The 16901-nt window shown below is 48.1% G+C and overlaps 1 protein-coding gene and 1 long non-coding RNA gene across 4 annotated transcripts in view; one reads left to right on the top strand and one right to left on the bottom strand.

The window, feature by feature from the left end:
* LOC110141599 (uncharacterized) overlaps positions 1-6525 on the bottom strand; it is a 20996-nt gene extending 14471 nt beyond the window's left edge. Inside the window, exons 1-3 of one of the 2 annotated variants that reach the window (XR_011485335.1) lie at positions 6251-6525; positions 6070-6125; positions 144-340 (exon numbers count right to left, since the gene is read on the bottom strand). This is a non-coding gene — a long non-coding RNA (uncharacterized lncRNA). The remainder of the gene's footprint in view (positions 1-143; positions 341-6069; positions 6126-6250) is intronic. The other variant, XR_011485336.1, reaches the window with a different exon arrangement.
* On the top strand, positions 6466-16901 carry SMIM10L3 (small integral membrane protein 10 like 3). Of its 2 annotated transcripts, XM_070460441.1 has the most exons (3): positions 6466-6865; positions 8975-9315; positions 16779-16868. In XM_070460441.1, exons 1-2 carry the CDS (start codon positions 6680-6682, stop codon positions 9245-9247), a joined length of 459 nt encoding a protein of 152 aa, XP_070316542.1. In that variant the 5' UTR covers positions 6466-6679; the 3' UTR covers positions 9248-9315; positions 16779-16868. The 2 variants fall into 2 exon arrangements, with proteins under 2 accessions (XP_070316542.1, XP_070316540.1); XM_070460439.1 differs by lacking the exon at positions 8975-9315 and having other exon boundaries at positions 6592-6865; positions 16779-16901.

Here is a 16901-nt window from a genome sequence, read left to right as displayed (position 1 = left end):
TGACCACTCAAGCTGCAGTGCAGGCTGGGAAATGTCATCCCTGCTAAAAATTCTTTTGCCCCCAAGGAAGAAAAGCCTGGCTCCAGGATAATGCCCAGGTCCTGCCACATCCACCATGCACCATCTGGCTGCCCAGTACTCACATGCATACATCTTTTCACTTCTATTTAATATTTTCCCATCCATCAGGATGTTCCCACCCATCACAGTGACGCCACCATCATGTCACACCCAACACAGGATACACTCCTCGTTCTCAGGTCCAAGTGCTGCAAGAGGTCCAAGTCCAGCGCCTCTGGGAGTGTCCTCTTTCTTCAATCCCATCTCAATGTTTTGTAACCTGTGGACCAAAGAGAAGTCTAACTGGCACCTACTCACCTTATGAATGTGTACTTTAGTCGTTCAGTTGTGTCCGACTCTTTGTGACCCCATGGACTGTAGCTGTGTCCATGGGATTCTCCAGGCAAGAATACTGGAGTGGGTTGCCGTTCACTTCTCCAGGGGATCTTCCTGACCCAGGGATCGAACCTGGGTTGCCGCCCGCATTGTAGGCAGATTCTTTACTGTCTGAGCCACTAATAATGCGAAAAAGGAAGAGGAAAGAGATGAAAACATTCAAAAATAACACTGAAATGGCACAGAATGCCAGGAAATGCAGGTAGGCACTGTCTACAGTCCCCATTCTACAGTCAGAAGCCTGGAGCTGACATTTATCACTTCCCTTTTCACTACCCTTGCTGAGATCCCCCTGTCTTTGGCCAGCATCAAAGTTAATTTGTTCAAAACTTCACTCCTAAGAGGTCTCAGTCCTTGGTAGTCCAGCTCACAAAGGAATTCTAGCATCTTGGGGGAAACTTTTACCTACTTCTCCCCACTTTTTTTGTCCATTTGGCATGCAGGATCTTAGTTCCCCAACCAGAGATCAAACCCATGCCCCCTGCACTGGAAGAATGGAGTCCTAATAACTGGGCTGCAAGGGATGTCCCTAAACCTTTACTCCTGATGTATCAGTCATCTATTGCTGGGTGATTAATAACTCCTAAACTTAAAGGCTTCAAAGAACAATAAAGAGCAGGCAGGGTTTTGTACTTTCAGAATGACTGCCATCAAAAAGTCTACAAACAATAAATGCTGGAGAGGGTATAGAGAAAAGGGAACCCTCTTACACTGTTTGTGGGAATGCAAACTAGTACAGCCACTGTGGAGAACAGTGTGGAGATCCCTTAAGAGACTGGAAATCCCTCTGTTGGGCAGACACACCCAGGAAACCAGAATTGAAAGAGACACCTGTATCCCAGTGTTCACGGCAGCACTCTTTACAATAGCTAGGACACGGGAACAACCTAGATGGCCATCGGCAGACGAATGGATAAGGAGGTTGTGGCACGTATACGCGATGGAATATTACCTATAAAAAAGAACACGTCTGAGTTGGTTCTAATGAGATGGATGAAACTGGAGCCTATTATACAGAGTGAAGTAAGTCAAAAAGAGAAACAGCACTACAGTATATTAACACCTATATATGAAATTTAGAAAGATGGTAATGACGACCCTATATGCAAGACAGCAAAAGAGACACAGATGTAAAGAACAGACTTGGACTCTGTGGGAGAAGCCGAGGATGGGACGATTTGGGAGGATAGCACTGAAACGTGTATATTATCATATGTGAAACAGAGGACCGATTGCAAGTTTGATGCAGGAAGCAGGACACTCAGAGCCGGTGCTCTGGGACAATCCAGAGGGATGGGGTGGGGAGGGAGGTGGGAGGGGGGCTCGGGATGGGGGGACACGTGTGCACCCGTGGCTGATTCACGTCGATGTGTGGCAAAAACCACCACAATATTGTAAAGTAATTAGCTTCCAATTAAAAAAAGAGAGAGCAGGCAGGGTTTTGGAGAATGACTGTGACCACTTCCACGTCACCCTGCGGAGCTGGGGACAGCCCAGGAGCACACGTTCACAGTACAGGAGGGGAGGAGCACTAAACGATCAGAGAGAACAATAATAGGCTATTTGGTCTTTTTTTTTTTTTTTTGCCTTCAAGCAGTAGGCCTTTAAAAAAGCATCATAAGGAAACTATTATCTGTAGGCTCCATAAACAACAAGATCCTATGTATAGCACAGGGAGCTATAGTCAATATCTTGTGATAAACCATATGGAAGAGAAATATAAAAAAAGAACATATACATTATTTAGCTGAATCACTTTGCTCTACAGAAGAAATTAGCACAACATCGTAATTCAACCATACTTCAATAAATCAAATTTTTTTAAAAAAGGCATCACAGGGACACATTTTGGTCAAAATATTTTTTGAAATGAGACTAGAGGATCATCATATCAATTCCTAGAAATTAATCTGTAATTTACAGTACGCTTCAATCACTATGAATAAAAGGCCAGTCTTGTTTTTCCATCTCCCCACTGTCAACAGTGCACTCCCTTCATCCTATAATTTTGTTCATATGAATCTCTAAGATTAAAAACTCAATAAAGTAGCTTTAATTACATCAGCACACCTAACATTCAAGAACTAACAATAGTTCTTGAATTTCAGAAATACCTAATTCATGACCAATTTTCTCTATCTCAAAAATAGGTTTAAAAACTTTTTTTAAAAAATTAAAAAAAAAAATTTGGCCGGGCCTCATGGCTTGTGAGATCTTAGTTCCCCAACCAGGGACTGAACCCGAGCCTTCACCAGTGAAAGAAAAGACACCTAACCACTGGACCACCAGGGAATTCCACGCCCCCACCCTGTGTTTTTAATTACAAAAATTTCACGTGTATGCAAAAGCAGACAGAACAGTAGAGGGTATCTTCATATATGCATCATCCACTTATAGAGTTATCAATTTATGGATCAGTTTGGGTCATCTCTACTCATTACTGGAAAGAAAATTCCTTGTACCATACATTACTACATCTGTAAATATTTCAAGGATATTTCTAAGGGATACACTCTTTTTACAAGCAATCAGAATTTCATTTAGCACCTTAAAAATAATAATTCCTATCATCAAATTTTCTGTATTGCCACCTCTTTTATCTAAGTGACTTTAAAGAAATATTTATTTATTAGGCTGCATTGGGTCTTAGTCGAGGCACACAGGAGTCTTGCGGGACCCTTTGCTGTGGCACCCAGACTCCAGCTGTGGCCCATGGGCTCTGCGGCATGGGCTCAGCAGTCGTGGGGCAGGGTCTTCATTGCTCCTTGGCATATGGGTCTTATTTCCCTGACCAGGGATTGAACCTTTGTTCCCTGCACCACCAGATGGATTCTTAACCATTGGACCACCAGGGAAGTCCCCAGCGTTAAACATTATTAATTGCAATGATTATTAACGGACCCACTGAACTTGCATTCTAAGCACTCCAGGGCTCTGAGCATGAAAATAGCTATTACTTTTGAGTGCTCTCTCTCTCTGCTTCCCAGATGGTGCTGGTGGTAAAGATCCTCCCTGCCAGTGCAGGAGACCTGAAAGACTCAGGTTTGATCCCTGGGTCGGGAATATCCCCTGGAGGAGGGCATGGCAACCCATTCCAGTATTCTTGCCTGGAGAATCCCGTGGACAAGAGGAGCCTGGCTGGCTACAGTCCATATCTCCATGGGGTTGCAAAGAGTCAGACACGACTAAAGTGACTTAGCACTATCTGCCTGGGATGTGCTAGGTGCTCTGGACCCCTGACAGTCGTTTATTGTTATTTCTCACAAATATGCTGTAGGGTGGATGTCCTTATACTCATTTCACAGAACCAGGTCATGGGGCATTGAGAAGTTGCTGAGCCTGAAACCTGGCTTCTCTGCGCTTTTCTCGCTGGCTCATGCTGAGAAAACAAAGAAACGCTTTCCTAGTTCCCTCACCAGAGATGCTGCTCAGAAAGCAGGAAGGAAGATGATGGGCAAATCACCTGGATCCTATTGATCAGCAATCATGATTATTCATAAAACTGTTCTCTTTGCCTCCTCTTTTCTCCTCCTTCCTCTCACAATCCTTTGTACTTCTATGAAAATACTTTTCACACTGACTTATAATTAGTTCTGTCTTGTTTGTGTCTCAAATTATAATTAGCAGGATGTCTTCCCCAGAGATGCCAGAAAATTCAGACTTGAGTTAAAATGTTGTCATGAGGCTAAACTAATTTACCAGCCTGCTTTGTAGCACAGAACTAGTTAATGTTGATATAGAGCAAACCTTAAATCCCAATAGTGCTCCTGATGTCTTCTCTTTGACCTCTCCTTCTGTCTAATTACAACAAGCTTCTTACCTTGCTCAGTTAAGCTTTATGATAATTTTGTTTGCCATTGTTTATGGCAACCAAATAGCTTGTTTAAAATGCCTCATTGCCTCAATGGCATTTAGAGACAAAAATGAGTAACCAGGGAGGAGATATATATATCTCTCACAGCCCCCAAGCCCATCTGGTCTTTCAACATAGTTTTAATAAACAGGATTGCCAATTCTCCACCCCAGAAAATCTTTACAGGCCCAGAAATAAATTTAGCTGATCTCCAACCCTGTTTTCACATTGTTGGATTGGTTTTGAGTCTTTTGGCAAATTTTCCATGAAAGACCCTAGCCTTTAAAATTTAGTTTTCCTAAAACACTGTATAAAGAAGTGTTAATTTTGCTTCTGGGAGACGATGTTTTGAAAAACAACCATAATTCAGCAGTATGTGTTCTGTCATCTTCAAAGACAGCACCCACTGTGCACCGAAAGGAAAACACTGCTCACAAAAAAAAGGGAAGTGAGCTTTTTAAAGTCAATGACAAATGCGGCAAAACGCTATGCTGCAAAAATAAGGGAAATGAAAGGTTTGTGCAAATCCTTTGAAAAAACATTGTTTTCATAATAATATAGCTAGTCAAAAGCTAAAATCCTTCAAATATCTATTTCTTGGCCCAAAACATAATGGGTAGTGAAAATAGTATAATGGAACATCAAAAAGTATAATTCTTTTTAAAACAGTAGACACATAAAGAAAAATGATAATACTAAAGAGTAGTTAAAATGATACTACTAGACACGTCTTATGTAGTTTATAATTTTCCCCTTTGAATTACAGATGAAAAAAATTCAGGTTTAAAAAATATTTTGAATATAGATTCATTTCAGAGTACAGAATTTCTTTTTTGTTTTTTTGGATGCGTGGCTCTGCATGCAGGATGACCAGGGACAGGCCTTGTGTCTCTTGCAGTAGAAGCTTGGGACCTCGGCCCGTGCGCCGCCTGACCTCAGGGGAGTTCCTTTAAATGATTTTTTTTTAATGATTACTACAAATGTGTTCTGGGGCAAAGGAGCTTTAAATTAAAATACATTTAAATCCATTCTTACACTGTCATTTTCTATTGTGGCTTTCTTAAAGGACTTAAGACTTGCTTTTCATTTAACCAATTAAACAGTTTTTCCCACCTATACCAAATTCCCAGACTTTATCTTGGGTGGGCATAAGGAATGACATGAAATACTGTCTGATATGAGAAGGTATTTACCTTCAAAGCCCTACAAATGTTTAATAGAAACCTATATGCTGGAAGGGATTGGGGGCAGGAGGAGAAGGGGACGACAGAGGATGAGATGGCTGGATGGCATCACCGACTCGATGGGCATGAGTTTGAGTAAACTCAGGGAGCTGGTGATGGACAGGGAGGCCTGGCGTGCTGCGATTCATGGGGTCGCAAAGAGTCGGACACGACTGAGCGACCGAACTGAACTGATATGCTTAAGTAGGAATGTAAAAACTCACTGTCCAAAAAAAATCCCCTCAAAACCTCAGAACGAAAAAAAAACAAACCTCAGAACGACTCTTTGCGACCCCATGGACTGTAGCCCGCCAGGCTCCTCTGTGAAATCCTCCAGGCAAGATTACTGGAGAGGGTTGCCATGCCCTCCTCCAGGGGATCTTTCGGACGCAGGGATCCAACCCGGGTCTCCCGCGCTGCAGGCAGATACTTTACCGTCTGAGCCACCAGGGAAACCCTTTTACATTAGCGGCTTCGTAATTAATATGATTATTAAAAGATTAAACTATCAATATATGGGTTGACACCGTAATTTACCTGAGGAGTACGTTCTCCCTGTTGGCCCCAAGAAGCCATTCTGTTTCTTTTTTTCACTGCGGTAAGACAAGCATAAAACAAAACTTTACTATTTTAATAACTTGAAAGTTCGGCAGCGCTAAGCCCATTCACCCTAAACCCAGGGCTCAGCACCTCCCGGTGTTTTTATTTTCTTGCTTACCACTAGGGGGCGGAAGAACACAGCGCATCAGCCAGCCTCCGCGCACCACCTAGCCCACGCATGCGCTTCTCACCTGGGGCAAGGTGAACGGGGGCGGGGCGGGGGCGGGGCCATTGACGCCGGCTCGGCGCCGGCATTGTGACGTCAGGTCGCGCAGCCGGGCTGGGACCCGGCGCCGGCTCGCTGAGGCGCTTCCCGACAGAGTGACGCGCCGACTCCCCTCCCCGCTGCCCGCCCGCCGGCCTCGCCGCCGCCCTCGCCGCCGCCTCCTTGGCTCCCTCAGAGCGGGCCAGCGGCCGGGGCGGAGGTTCGGGGGCGTCGCGGCGCCGAGAGGGCGGGCGGCCGGGCTTCGGCGCGCCCGGCGGCCCGGGTCCAGCGGCCGATCGGTGCGCTGCGGGCGGGCGGCGGCGGCGGCGGGCGCCGGTCTATATGGCGGCGGCTCTGTCGGGCCTGGCTGTCCGGCTCTCGCGCTCGGCCGCCGCCCGCTCTTATGGGGTCTTCTGCAAGGGGCTGACCCGCACGCTGCTCATCTTCTTCGACCTGGCCTGGCGCTTGCGCATCAACTTCCCCTATCTCTACATCGTGGCTTCCATGATGCTCAACGTCCGTCTGCAGGTGGGTGAGGCGCGCCCGCCCGACCCCTTGTCTCCCCCCCGCCCCCCGGATCGCCCCCGAGCGCCGGTCCGCCCCGCGCCGCCCGGCCCACCCTCGCCCAGGCCGTGAAGATGCCGCCGGGAGCTGCCAGGCTGGATGCCGAGTGTATGGCTCAGCACCGTGCCTTTCTTCCGCAGAGGTCATTGTTGACTCTCTTTTCGCAGAAGAGGCGGGGTGGGGTGGGGGCGTGGAGCGGCAGGCCTCGAGTAAGGTCCTACAGCAGGCTCACGGGCTCTAAAGGCCCTGGCCCTGAAGAGGAAATTGTGAAAATGACTGATTGGGGGTGCGGGGGCGGGGATTGCGTTTACGGTAGACTTTTCTAGTTCCCAAACTTTATGCTTTGAAAGCGATCCAAACTTAAGGTAAACTAATTAATGTTAATCGACGTTCTGATGAAGGTATCATGTTTATTATCCTGGCCCGGGGTGGAGGGTGATGGTGGTGAAAGGAGTGGGGGTGGTGATGAGGAAAAACGAGATGTAAAGACGTAGAGCGGCAAAGGTTCAGAGGCCTGAAACAGTTCAGATGTGAAATAGTACACACACCCACACACACCCAGCACCCTGGAGATCATCTTTGCTATCAGGGATTGACGTTTCTACCTCCCTCAAATTCCAGATGCTTTTCTGGCGGAGTGGAAAACCGTCAGATTGAGAATTATTTCTTCCCGAGTGTGTCATAGATGGCCAAGTGCTGAGCATCTCTTGGGTTCCGTTTACACATGGGGGAGGGTCTGCTGTGTGCAGCCTAGGGCTCTGTGATGGACAAGTCCCTGTTCTCCAAGAGCTGATGGTCTGACAGTACTTAGGGGAAGCCTGAGCAGGACTATGCAGTATTGACATGGGCGGGGCAGGAGTACTCTTTTTTTTTTCCCTGTGGTTTGACTGTGTGTGTGTGCTAAGTCACTTCAGTCATGTCTGACTCTTTAGGACCTCATTTGTAGCCCACCAGTCTCCTCTGTGCATGGGGTTCTCCAGGCAAGAATACTGGAGTGGGTTGCCTTACCCTCCTCCAGGGAATCTTCCCTACCCAGGGACTGAAAGCCTCTATGTCTATTGCATTGGCGGGTGGTATCAGAATATAATTGTCTCAAATCCTCTCACTGGTGACATAAAACCACCTATTGACCAAAATTAAGTTAAGGTTAGTTGGGATGAACCGGCCTCTCTATTTCAGGGTCCAAATTGAGATTCTTTTGTGTGAACAGGGGCTTGTGGCATCCTTAAGTGGTGCCAAAGGAGTCAGAAACTCAGATTGTATTAATGAGCAAAGAAGGTGCTGGGAGTGAGAATAGAAATAAGCCAGAAAGCCTGTGCTCCAGCCTGTTGTCACCAGCCAACTGCTGTGTGCTAGAGGCAGCCATTTCCAAGAGAAAGTGGAAATCCTAATTTTTAAATATCAATGCAACAAAAGATAACCTTTGTGGGCAAAGCAGAACGTGTCAGGAGGCTATATCTGACCCTCAAGCTGCACTTTGGAAACTTTTGTTCCGGAGTTACTTGTATAATTTGCAGGCTTCCCAGGTGGCACTAAATGGTAAAGAACCTGCCTGCCAACGCAGGAGACATTAAGAAATGAGGGTTCTGTCCCTGGGTCGGGAAGGTCCCTTGGAGGAGGAAATGGCAACCCCCTCCAGTATTCTTGCCTGGAGGGCTACAAAACATAGGGTCACAAAGAGTTGGACACGACTGAAGTGACTTAGCACACACTTAGCATGTAAAGTCACAAGTAAGAGAAAAATCAACATAATGTGGAAAATAGCCAGTTGTGTACCATAAAAAACTCACCTTTCTGATTATGTCCACTTAGTTACTTTTGACCACGCTCTAGTCCAAGCTGCCAAGGTGCCTCCATCTGTTCTCCCCAGGGCCCTTGGAGATGTCTTTTAAAAATATAAATCAGATTGTGTCATTCCTTACAAAGAAAAAAAGAAACCCAAACTGCTTGCCACTGCACGTGGCATGCAGTTCACGTGTTTCTGTGCTGTAGATTTGGCTTCTGCCCACCTTTCTGACCTCTCCCTGGCTGGTTCCGAGCTTGCTCTTCTGTTTTCCTGTCTCCTCTCCGCAGGCACCAAGCCTCTTCCTGCCCCTGGGCATTTGCACTTGCTGCTCTGGCCACCTCGAGCACTCCTCCCTGACTCTTAGAATGCCAAGACGCTTTCACTCCTGGGTTCTCCTTTCAGAAGGGTCTTTTGGGATCAGTGAATCAATCTGGTCTTGCAGCCGCTGTCGTCACTGCAAGAGCGCTGAGGCTTGTCTCATATCGACAAGGCGTGAAGGACTCCATCCCTGTTACGTTGATGAGGGTCTCCAGATCTCCCAGTTGTTTGTAGGCCAGTAGGGGAAGCTCTGGAAAGGCTGCTGAGATACAGATTTCCTAACGAGGAGCTTGCACTGTCATGATTGAGGGTGAGCGCACTGTGGAGGTGGGAGGTTGGCTCTGGGGTGCGTGGTGCCGGCAGAACGGAGAGCCGGGGACACCGGCCCCGCGGGTGGCTTGCCGCCCGTGATGCCCGGTCCACGGGCAGTGCAGCTTCGGAGAACCGTGGAAGCTGAACACTCTGGCTGTAGAGCGCGGGGTTTATTTGGCCATTCCGGGTGTGAGTTGGGGTGGGGAGGCGCAGACAACGTGGTCACTAGGTACTTTGGGGGAGGGCTGCCTGAGAGCTGTGTGAGGATTTTCAATTGTGGACTGTCGACAGCCCAGCCCCTGCCATGTTCAAGGGTCGCCTGTATTTGCAAACTGGATATCTGACAAGGATTAGTGTTCAAAACACATGAAGAGCTCTTACAGCTCGGCAACAACAACCCAATTCAAACATGGGCAAAGGGCTTGAGTAGACATTTCTCCAAAGAAGATACACCAGTGGCAAGTAAACCCAGGAAAAGATGGGCAGTTGGAACGTGTTTGTGGGCAGCCAGGGCACCGGCCGTGGTGAGGACCTGAAGCATGGTTACAGTGACCTCTGAGCCCCGAGCCCCAGCCTGTGACTTGAACCTTGTGGCCCCGTGGGACACCCGGAGGAGGGGCCCTGGTGGCCAGGCTCCCCTTCCCATCCCAGCCCTGCAGGGTGCCGACATGGCATCTCCCTGCTTCCAGGCCCTGACAGGCCCATCCGGGCCACCTTCTCTCCCTGAGACTCACGCTCCTTCCATCTCCCCTCATCTGCCCCCGTCCTGTCCAAGGGACACTTGTGGGCCTGGAGGATGAGGGACTGCTCGTCTCTCACGGGCAGAATCTCCTCGCCTGGACCTGGGGACCCCAGGCCAGCCTTAGTCCCCAGAAGCCTGTACTCACTGCTCTGGCTCCAAATCTGAGCCCAGCTACACAGGCTGAGAAGCTTCCCATGCCCAGCCCTCGCCTGACCTGGCCCTGCTCCCAGGAGGCCTCTCTTCTGCCAGGGAGGCGATAAAACCCAGTGCTGGGGGAGAAAAATTGGGAAACTGCAAGTCAAAGCCACACTGAGACGGGCTCTTATCGGGGGAGGGGACAGCGAGGATGTGGAGAAATTAGACCCCTGTGCACTGCTGGGAGGAATGGAAGGTGGTGCGGTTACTGTGGGACGCAGTTTCAGTTCATTCAGTCACTTAGTCGTGTCTGACTCTTTGTGACCGTACAGACTGCAGCACGCCAGGCCTCCCTGTCCATCACCAACTCCTGGATCCTACTCAAACTCATGTCCGTTGAGTCAGTGAAGCCATCCAACCATCTCATCCTCTGTCGTCCCCTTTTCCTCCTGCTCTCAATCTTTCCCAGCATCAGGGTCTTTTCAGATGAGTCAGCTCTTCGCATCAGGTGGCCAAAGTATTGGAGCTTCAGCATCAGTCCTTCCAATGAATATTCAGGACTAATTTCCTTTAGGATGGACTGGTTGGATCTCCTTGTAGTCCAAGCGACTCTCAAGAGTCTTCTCCAATACCACAGTTCAAAAGCATCAATTCTTCAGCACTCAGGTTTCTGTATAGTCCAAATCTCACATCCATACATGACTACTGGAAAAACCATAGCTTTGACTAGATGGACCTTTTTGGTAAAGTAATGTCTCTGCTTTTTAATATGCTGTCTAGGTTGATCATAGCTTTTCTTCCAAGGAGTAAGCGTCTTTTAACTTCATGGCTACAGTCATCATCTGCAGTGATTTTGGAGCCCCCCAAAATAAAGTCTGTCACCTTTTCCATTGTTTCCCCTTCTATTTCCCATGAAGTGATGAGAACGGATGCCATGATTTTAGTTTTCTGAATGTTGAGTTTTAAGCCAACTTTTTTACTCCCTTTTTCACTTTCATCAAGAGGCTCTTTAGTTCTTCACTTTCTGCCATAACGGTGGTGTCATCTGCATATCTGAGGTTATTGATATTTCTCCCGGCAATCTTGATTCCAGTTTGTGCTTCCTCCAGCCCAGCGTTTCTCATGATATACTCTGCATATGAGTTAAATAAGCAGGGTGACAATGTACAGCCTTGATGTACTCCTTTCCCCATTTGGAACCAGTCTGTTCCATGTCCAGTTCTAACTGTTGCTTCTTGACTTGCATACAGATTTCTCAGGAGGCAGGTCAAGTGGTCTTGGGAAGCAGCTCAGCAGGTCCTCAAAAAGCTGAGTACAGAATCACTGTATGGTTCAGTGGTTTCACTGGAGGGCGTACACCGCAGAGTCTGAAGACAGGGACGCAGGCCCTGGTGCTCCGGTGTCCCAGCAGCACTGCTGGTGATTCCTGTGTCTGTCAGCACGTGAGAGGACAAACAGAGCGGGTGACCCTTCAGTGGGGTCTTTCTCAGCTTTGAAAAGGAATGACGTTCTCACGCCTGCTACAACTTGGATGGACTTAAGGGACGTCATCAAACAGACAGAGCATAGAAGGTGGTGGCCAGGGGCTGGAGAAGGGGAAACGGGAGTTGTTGAATGAAGACACTTCTCATTTGGATGAAAATGTTCCAGAGCCATGTGGTGGTGGTGGATGGTAGCCTTTATGTGTATTTTGCTGCAGGTTTGAAAGAAGCGCCAGACGAGTGGCTGTGCGCTTGGTTGCAGTGGCAGTGCTCAGTTGCCGCGACAGTCTCTTGAGAGCCTGTCCTTTTTTCGGCTGCGCTGGGTCTCCGCTGCCGCGAGGGCTCCTCCCTAGTTGCGGCGCCGAGGCTTCTCATTGCAGTGGCTTCTCCTGTTGCCGAGCGTGGGCTCCAGGGCTTTCGTGCTCCAAAGTCGTGGAGCACAGGCCTAGTTGCTTCGAGGCACGTCGAACCCATGTTCCCCCCCCATCCATTGGCAAGCAGACTCCAGCCACTGGACCACCGGAGAAGTCCTGGACATACATTTTCGTTTCTCTTGGTTATATGCCTAGGGTTGGAATTGCTGGGTCATGTGGTAGCTTTGTGTTCAACCAATTAAAAAAAAATCATTCTTATTTCCTGGTGAGAGTGGCGGGGGAGCAGGGAGACCCTTAGATGAGCGGGAGAGAGGAGTGTCAGTGATTCATCACGGAGACACCGGGGAGGCCCTGGAGGAGGTTGCATCGTGGGCATATCTTGGCATTTGAGCCAACAGGCTTGCCTGCCTGAAAGGACGGGGTGGTGTGAGAGAAGTGCTCGTTTGCATCTCTTTGTGTGAACTGTGCCTGTTTGCCCGTTTTTCTGGTGGGTTGTCGGTGGGTTTCTTGAAGCTTTGTCAGATAAGAGTTGTCTGTTGATAAGAATTGAAAAAATTTTCCAGTTACTCTGTTTTTTATTTTGCTTATAGTGTGTTTTTGCCATATTGAAGTTTTATGTAGTGAAATTTAACAGTCATTTCTGACTTTCAGGTTTTATCCTAGTTAGAAAGGCCCTCCCAACTCTAAAGATGCAAGGAATTCACTTGTAATTTACTCTGGTACTAAGACATCATGTTTTACTTTTACACGCAGAACGTTGGAGTTTGCCCTGGTGTGTGGCGCACAGTATTGATCCATACTGACCTGTCTTCACCTGCCGCAGGGAAGCTTGCGCGTGTGGCGGTTCTGTCCTTGTCCCTGCTTCACTGGAAGGCGAGCGTATGGGAGACAGATCCTTTTTGTCCGCTTGGCGCACCGTCCCCATCCCTGTGCTCAGAGCAGCCCTGGCGTAGCTTGGGCTCTGTGAACACCTGCTGATTGAATCTGTAGCAGAAAATACCACAGGTGTGGAATTTCCAAAGGAAAGCTTATAGTCATGAGTAGTTATCTTTACAGTCATGCCAGCTCGCCCTCCCCGGAGGTCAGCGTGCTGGGTGCCTCCTCGGGCAGTGCCAGGGCCTCTGACGGCTCCCAGCCCCTGGCCGCTCCCGCCTGAACTGCCGCATCTGTTCCCCTCTGCGACGTGCTGGTCCATGCTTGGGCCACTTTGGTCATCCAGGAGTCACTTCTCTGTCCTCTGTTTGACAGACTCTCTCTGTTGTGTTTTGTCCCTGGTTCCCTCTGACACTCTTTTAAAAAAAAATTAACTAATTTTGACTGCCCCAGGTCTTAGTTGTGGCATGCGAACTCTTAGTTGCGGCTGGCGGGATCTAGTTCCCTGACTCAGGATGGAACCCAGGTCCCCTGAATTTGGAGCATGGAGTCTTAGTCACTAGACCACCAGGGGAGTCCTTCCCCTATGCTCTTGCTGATAGAGATGCTCATAGCAGCTGTTTCTCGGCTCACGCGGGACAGCAGGTGCTGCCTCTCGCCCTGCCGGCGGAGCACACCCTGGTGCCTCTGGGTGGCGGCCCCAGAGCCGCCTCGCGGGCAGGTATGGCGTGGACCCTGCATGGTTCAGAGCAGGGCCTGGGTCCTTGGGGCCGACTCCCTGCGCTGGTGCTCTAGGGCGGCACAGAGGTGACCCGGCCCTTCCTCTTGCTCATCCTCTAAGCGGTGTGGCCAGCATTGCAGTTTGTCTCAGATGCTTTCACGGTGAGCTCAGCGGTGGGCAGGTCTGCTGACGCCGCCTCGGAGAGCTGGGAGTGGGCAGCGTCACTCCGAGGTGGAATCGGAAACCGGCACAAGCGAATGTTCGTGCAAAGCAGAGACAAGACCAGTGGGTACTGAAGTGGGGAGGCTAAATTAGGGCTATAGGATTAACAGGTTCAGACTACCATGTATAAAACAGGTAAGCAACAGAATATATTGCATAGCCACCTCCTGTAGTAACTTTGATTAGAGTATCATCTGTAAAAATACTGAGTCGCTGTGCTATGCATAATATTGTAAGTCCACTGTACTTCAATTAAGAAAACCCAGCCGTGAAGCCAGGTGGCCTTGGAGTGTGGTGCGTGAGCTGTCCCCAGGCAGGACCCCCTCCCCGACGGTGGTCGTCCAGCCGAACAGCCACGTGCATTCAGCTGTGTCCCCTGCCCACCCCACCCCACCCCCCTTCGGGAATAGCCTTGCCGGCTGGCTTTCAGTGGCACAGAGGCGGGGGTATTTTTAGTTTCCAGAGCAATGGTATCCAGACCATCATGTCCCTGAGGCCATTAATAGCGCAGGTTGGGGAGGGTAAGGTGACCGCACCAGAGGGTGCAGCTGCCGAATCGGGTCAGGCCTGCTGTCGCCCAGCAGGGCAGCCGCCTCCCTGGCGGGGATCCTTGTGGCCCAGGTTGCTCCTGTCTGCCCCGAGGACGTGAGCCCGACAGACAGTCTGTTTCCCTCCACACCTCGCCCCTGCTGGTCGCTGTGGTTCCGAATTCAACTGTTGTCTGTTTTGGGGGGGCGCAGGGGGCAGGCACTGGTGAGGGAGGTCAGGAGTAGGATCAGGAATTTACTCCCAGCCCTGCACTTTATTTTTCTTGCACCATACTGTGTTTTTATTTTTATTTTCATTTTCTTAACTAATTAATTAATTTTTAATTTATTTTTGAAAAAAAAATTTTATTTTTGGCTGCGCTGGGTCTTCACTGTGGCACATGGACCTAGTTGGCCTGCTCCACGTGGAAACTTCCAGACTGGGAATCAAACCTGTATCCCCTGCATTGTCAGGCAGATTCTTAACCCCTGAACCACTAGGAAAGTCCTGAATCACACTGTCTAGAATTTCAAAATAGACTTCCCTCATTTAGCGGGGAGGGGTCTCAGTTTTTGTGGATGTGTCAGTTTGCCATAATTCATGCTGCTTATTATTTTGTAGATCTGGGGGTTGAGGGTGGGAGATGAGAGCTGGGCCGAGGACGGTTCGTTGGGTAATGGTACGTGCTTCATTTGGCAAGATACAGTGTACCAACACATGCACAGCACAGTGAGAGTAAACCACAGGAACTCACCGGTGACTCTGCTCAGAGATCACTGGGAAGGTGTTTCTGGCTCTCAAATATGTGATGTGTGTAACCATCCCGTATCAAAAGTCACCTGGTTGAGGACTCAGAGCCAAACATGTTTAACTGACCTACTGAAGTCTTTTCGTGACGAGTATTGAATGCATAGTTTATTGCTGAATTTACTGAAGAGCCAGATCTTTAGTAAGCAGTTATTCTCTCGTTACTTGTTATTGTTCAGTCAGTAAGTCGTGTCCGACTCGCCAAAGTATTGAAGCTTCAGCTTCAGCATCAGTTCTTCCATTAAATATTCAGCGTTGAATACATGATAAGTTTGTCATTATCGAAGGTATGATTACATTAAGGGTATCTTATTTAAAATATTGTAACAATTGTGACAACACTTCATCTTTCTGAGCTGTACTAAGTTCTCCTATAAGGACATAATAAAAGTAGGTAGAAGCCAGTTTTCCTGAGAGTTGGCCCATATTAAATGACCTATTTTTCTTAATTAAAAAAAAAAAACACTGTTCTAATATGTTTTAAGATATTTAGGAATGCTTCCATTTCAGGAAAACAGTCATTTTTAGTACATTTCAGATCAGTAAAATTAAATGTAAGGTTTAAAATAACGTGCTTTGGAGAGTTAATTTAAGAGAAGTTAGGTTTGCCTTGGTGAACTGTGAGTGTTGGCTGTGCTTTACAAAGCACTTCTTGTAGTGATATATACAAACATTGAAATACTAGGTTGTATGCTTGAAACTGACATATTTTATGTCAGTTATATATCAATTAAAAAAAAATCTGGGGACATCCCTGATGGTCTAGTGGCAAGGACTCTGCACTCCCAGCGGGAGGGGCGCAGGTTCCATCCCAGGTAAGGGAACTAGGTCTCACACACCTAAACTAAAGATCCAGTGCAGCCAAATAAATACTCAAAATATAAAAAGATAATTGCACATTATGTTTGCCTATAGTTTTATGCTGCTCAAATGCATTTGTGTCAGTGTTATATAGAATAATACTCATCCCTGTACAGAGTATGCCCCAAGGAGACGTGAGGTTCCCCGGTGGCTCAGCCATAGAGAATCTGCCTGCTGACACAGGAGATGTGGGTTCAGTCCTTGGGTGGGGAAGATCCATGGACAGAGGAGCCTGGCGGGCTATATATAGTCCATGGGGTCCCAAAGAGTCAGACATGACTTAGCAACTCAACAACATAAGTAAAGTTGCCCATGATTCCTTAAAAGTGGCTTGTCATGCCTGAGTCACTGAGTATCATTCTCAAATAGGACACTCTGGGTAAGGCCTTGGTTTCCTGATTGAGTCATCTAGTTTATCTTGGTTAAAGGGAGCCACTTTTTATTGAACCTGCGCAAATAACTGCATTGCCATGAAAAGTGCAGAGCCTCAGTACATATTTAAGTATTTTTAGGAAATACTGCATTAATCAAGTTCTGTTCTCTTTATTGTTATTTCTAATTGGTAGGTTGACATCTTGTTTTCTATCACAGTGGGGAATCCTTGGTACCGGAGACTGTCAAAGAGACCTTCATATTTGCTGGGAAATACCTGGTGTGTGTGGACTCTCTGGAGACCCTGTCTTCATTATTACCCTGTAATTTGTTGGTCTTTTCCAGGTTCATATTGAGATCCACTGAAGGCCTTCCGCGGACTGACAGGCGTGTCCTGGGGCTCAGGGTGTCAGAGACACAGCATGAGGGACGGACGCAGGCCTTTCTGCGCCCGCTTCGCGGAGGAGC

Source organism: Odocoileus virginianus, chromosome 33 (assembly GCF_023699985.2).
Source record: "Odocoileus virginianus isolate 20LAN1187 ecotype Illinois chromosome 33, Ovbor_1.2, whole genome shotgun sequence".
Taxonomy (NCBI): domain Eukaryota; kingdom Metazoa; phylum Chordata; class Mammalia; order Artiodactyla; family Cervidae; genus Odocoileus; species Odocoileus virginianus.
This window is presented reverse-complemented; position numbering and strand designations above follow the sequence as displayed.

What these genes read in the sequence shown, in the direction of transcription:
- SMIM10L3 (XM_070460441.1), top strand. Translation starts at nt 6,680, where the DNA reads ATGGCGGCGGCTCTGTCGGGCCTGGCTGTCCGGCTCTCGCGCTCGGCC. An exon ending in TGCTCAACGTCCGTCTGCAG is followed by an intron (nt 6,866 to 8,974) that starts GTGGGTGAGGCG and finishes TCCTCTCCGCAG; the next exon opens with GCACCAAGCCTCTTCCTGCC.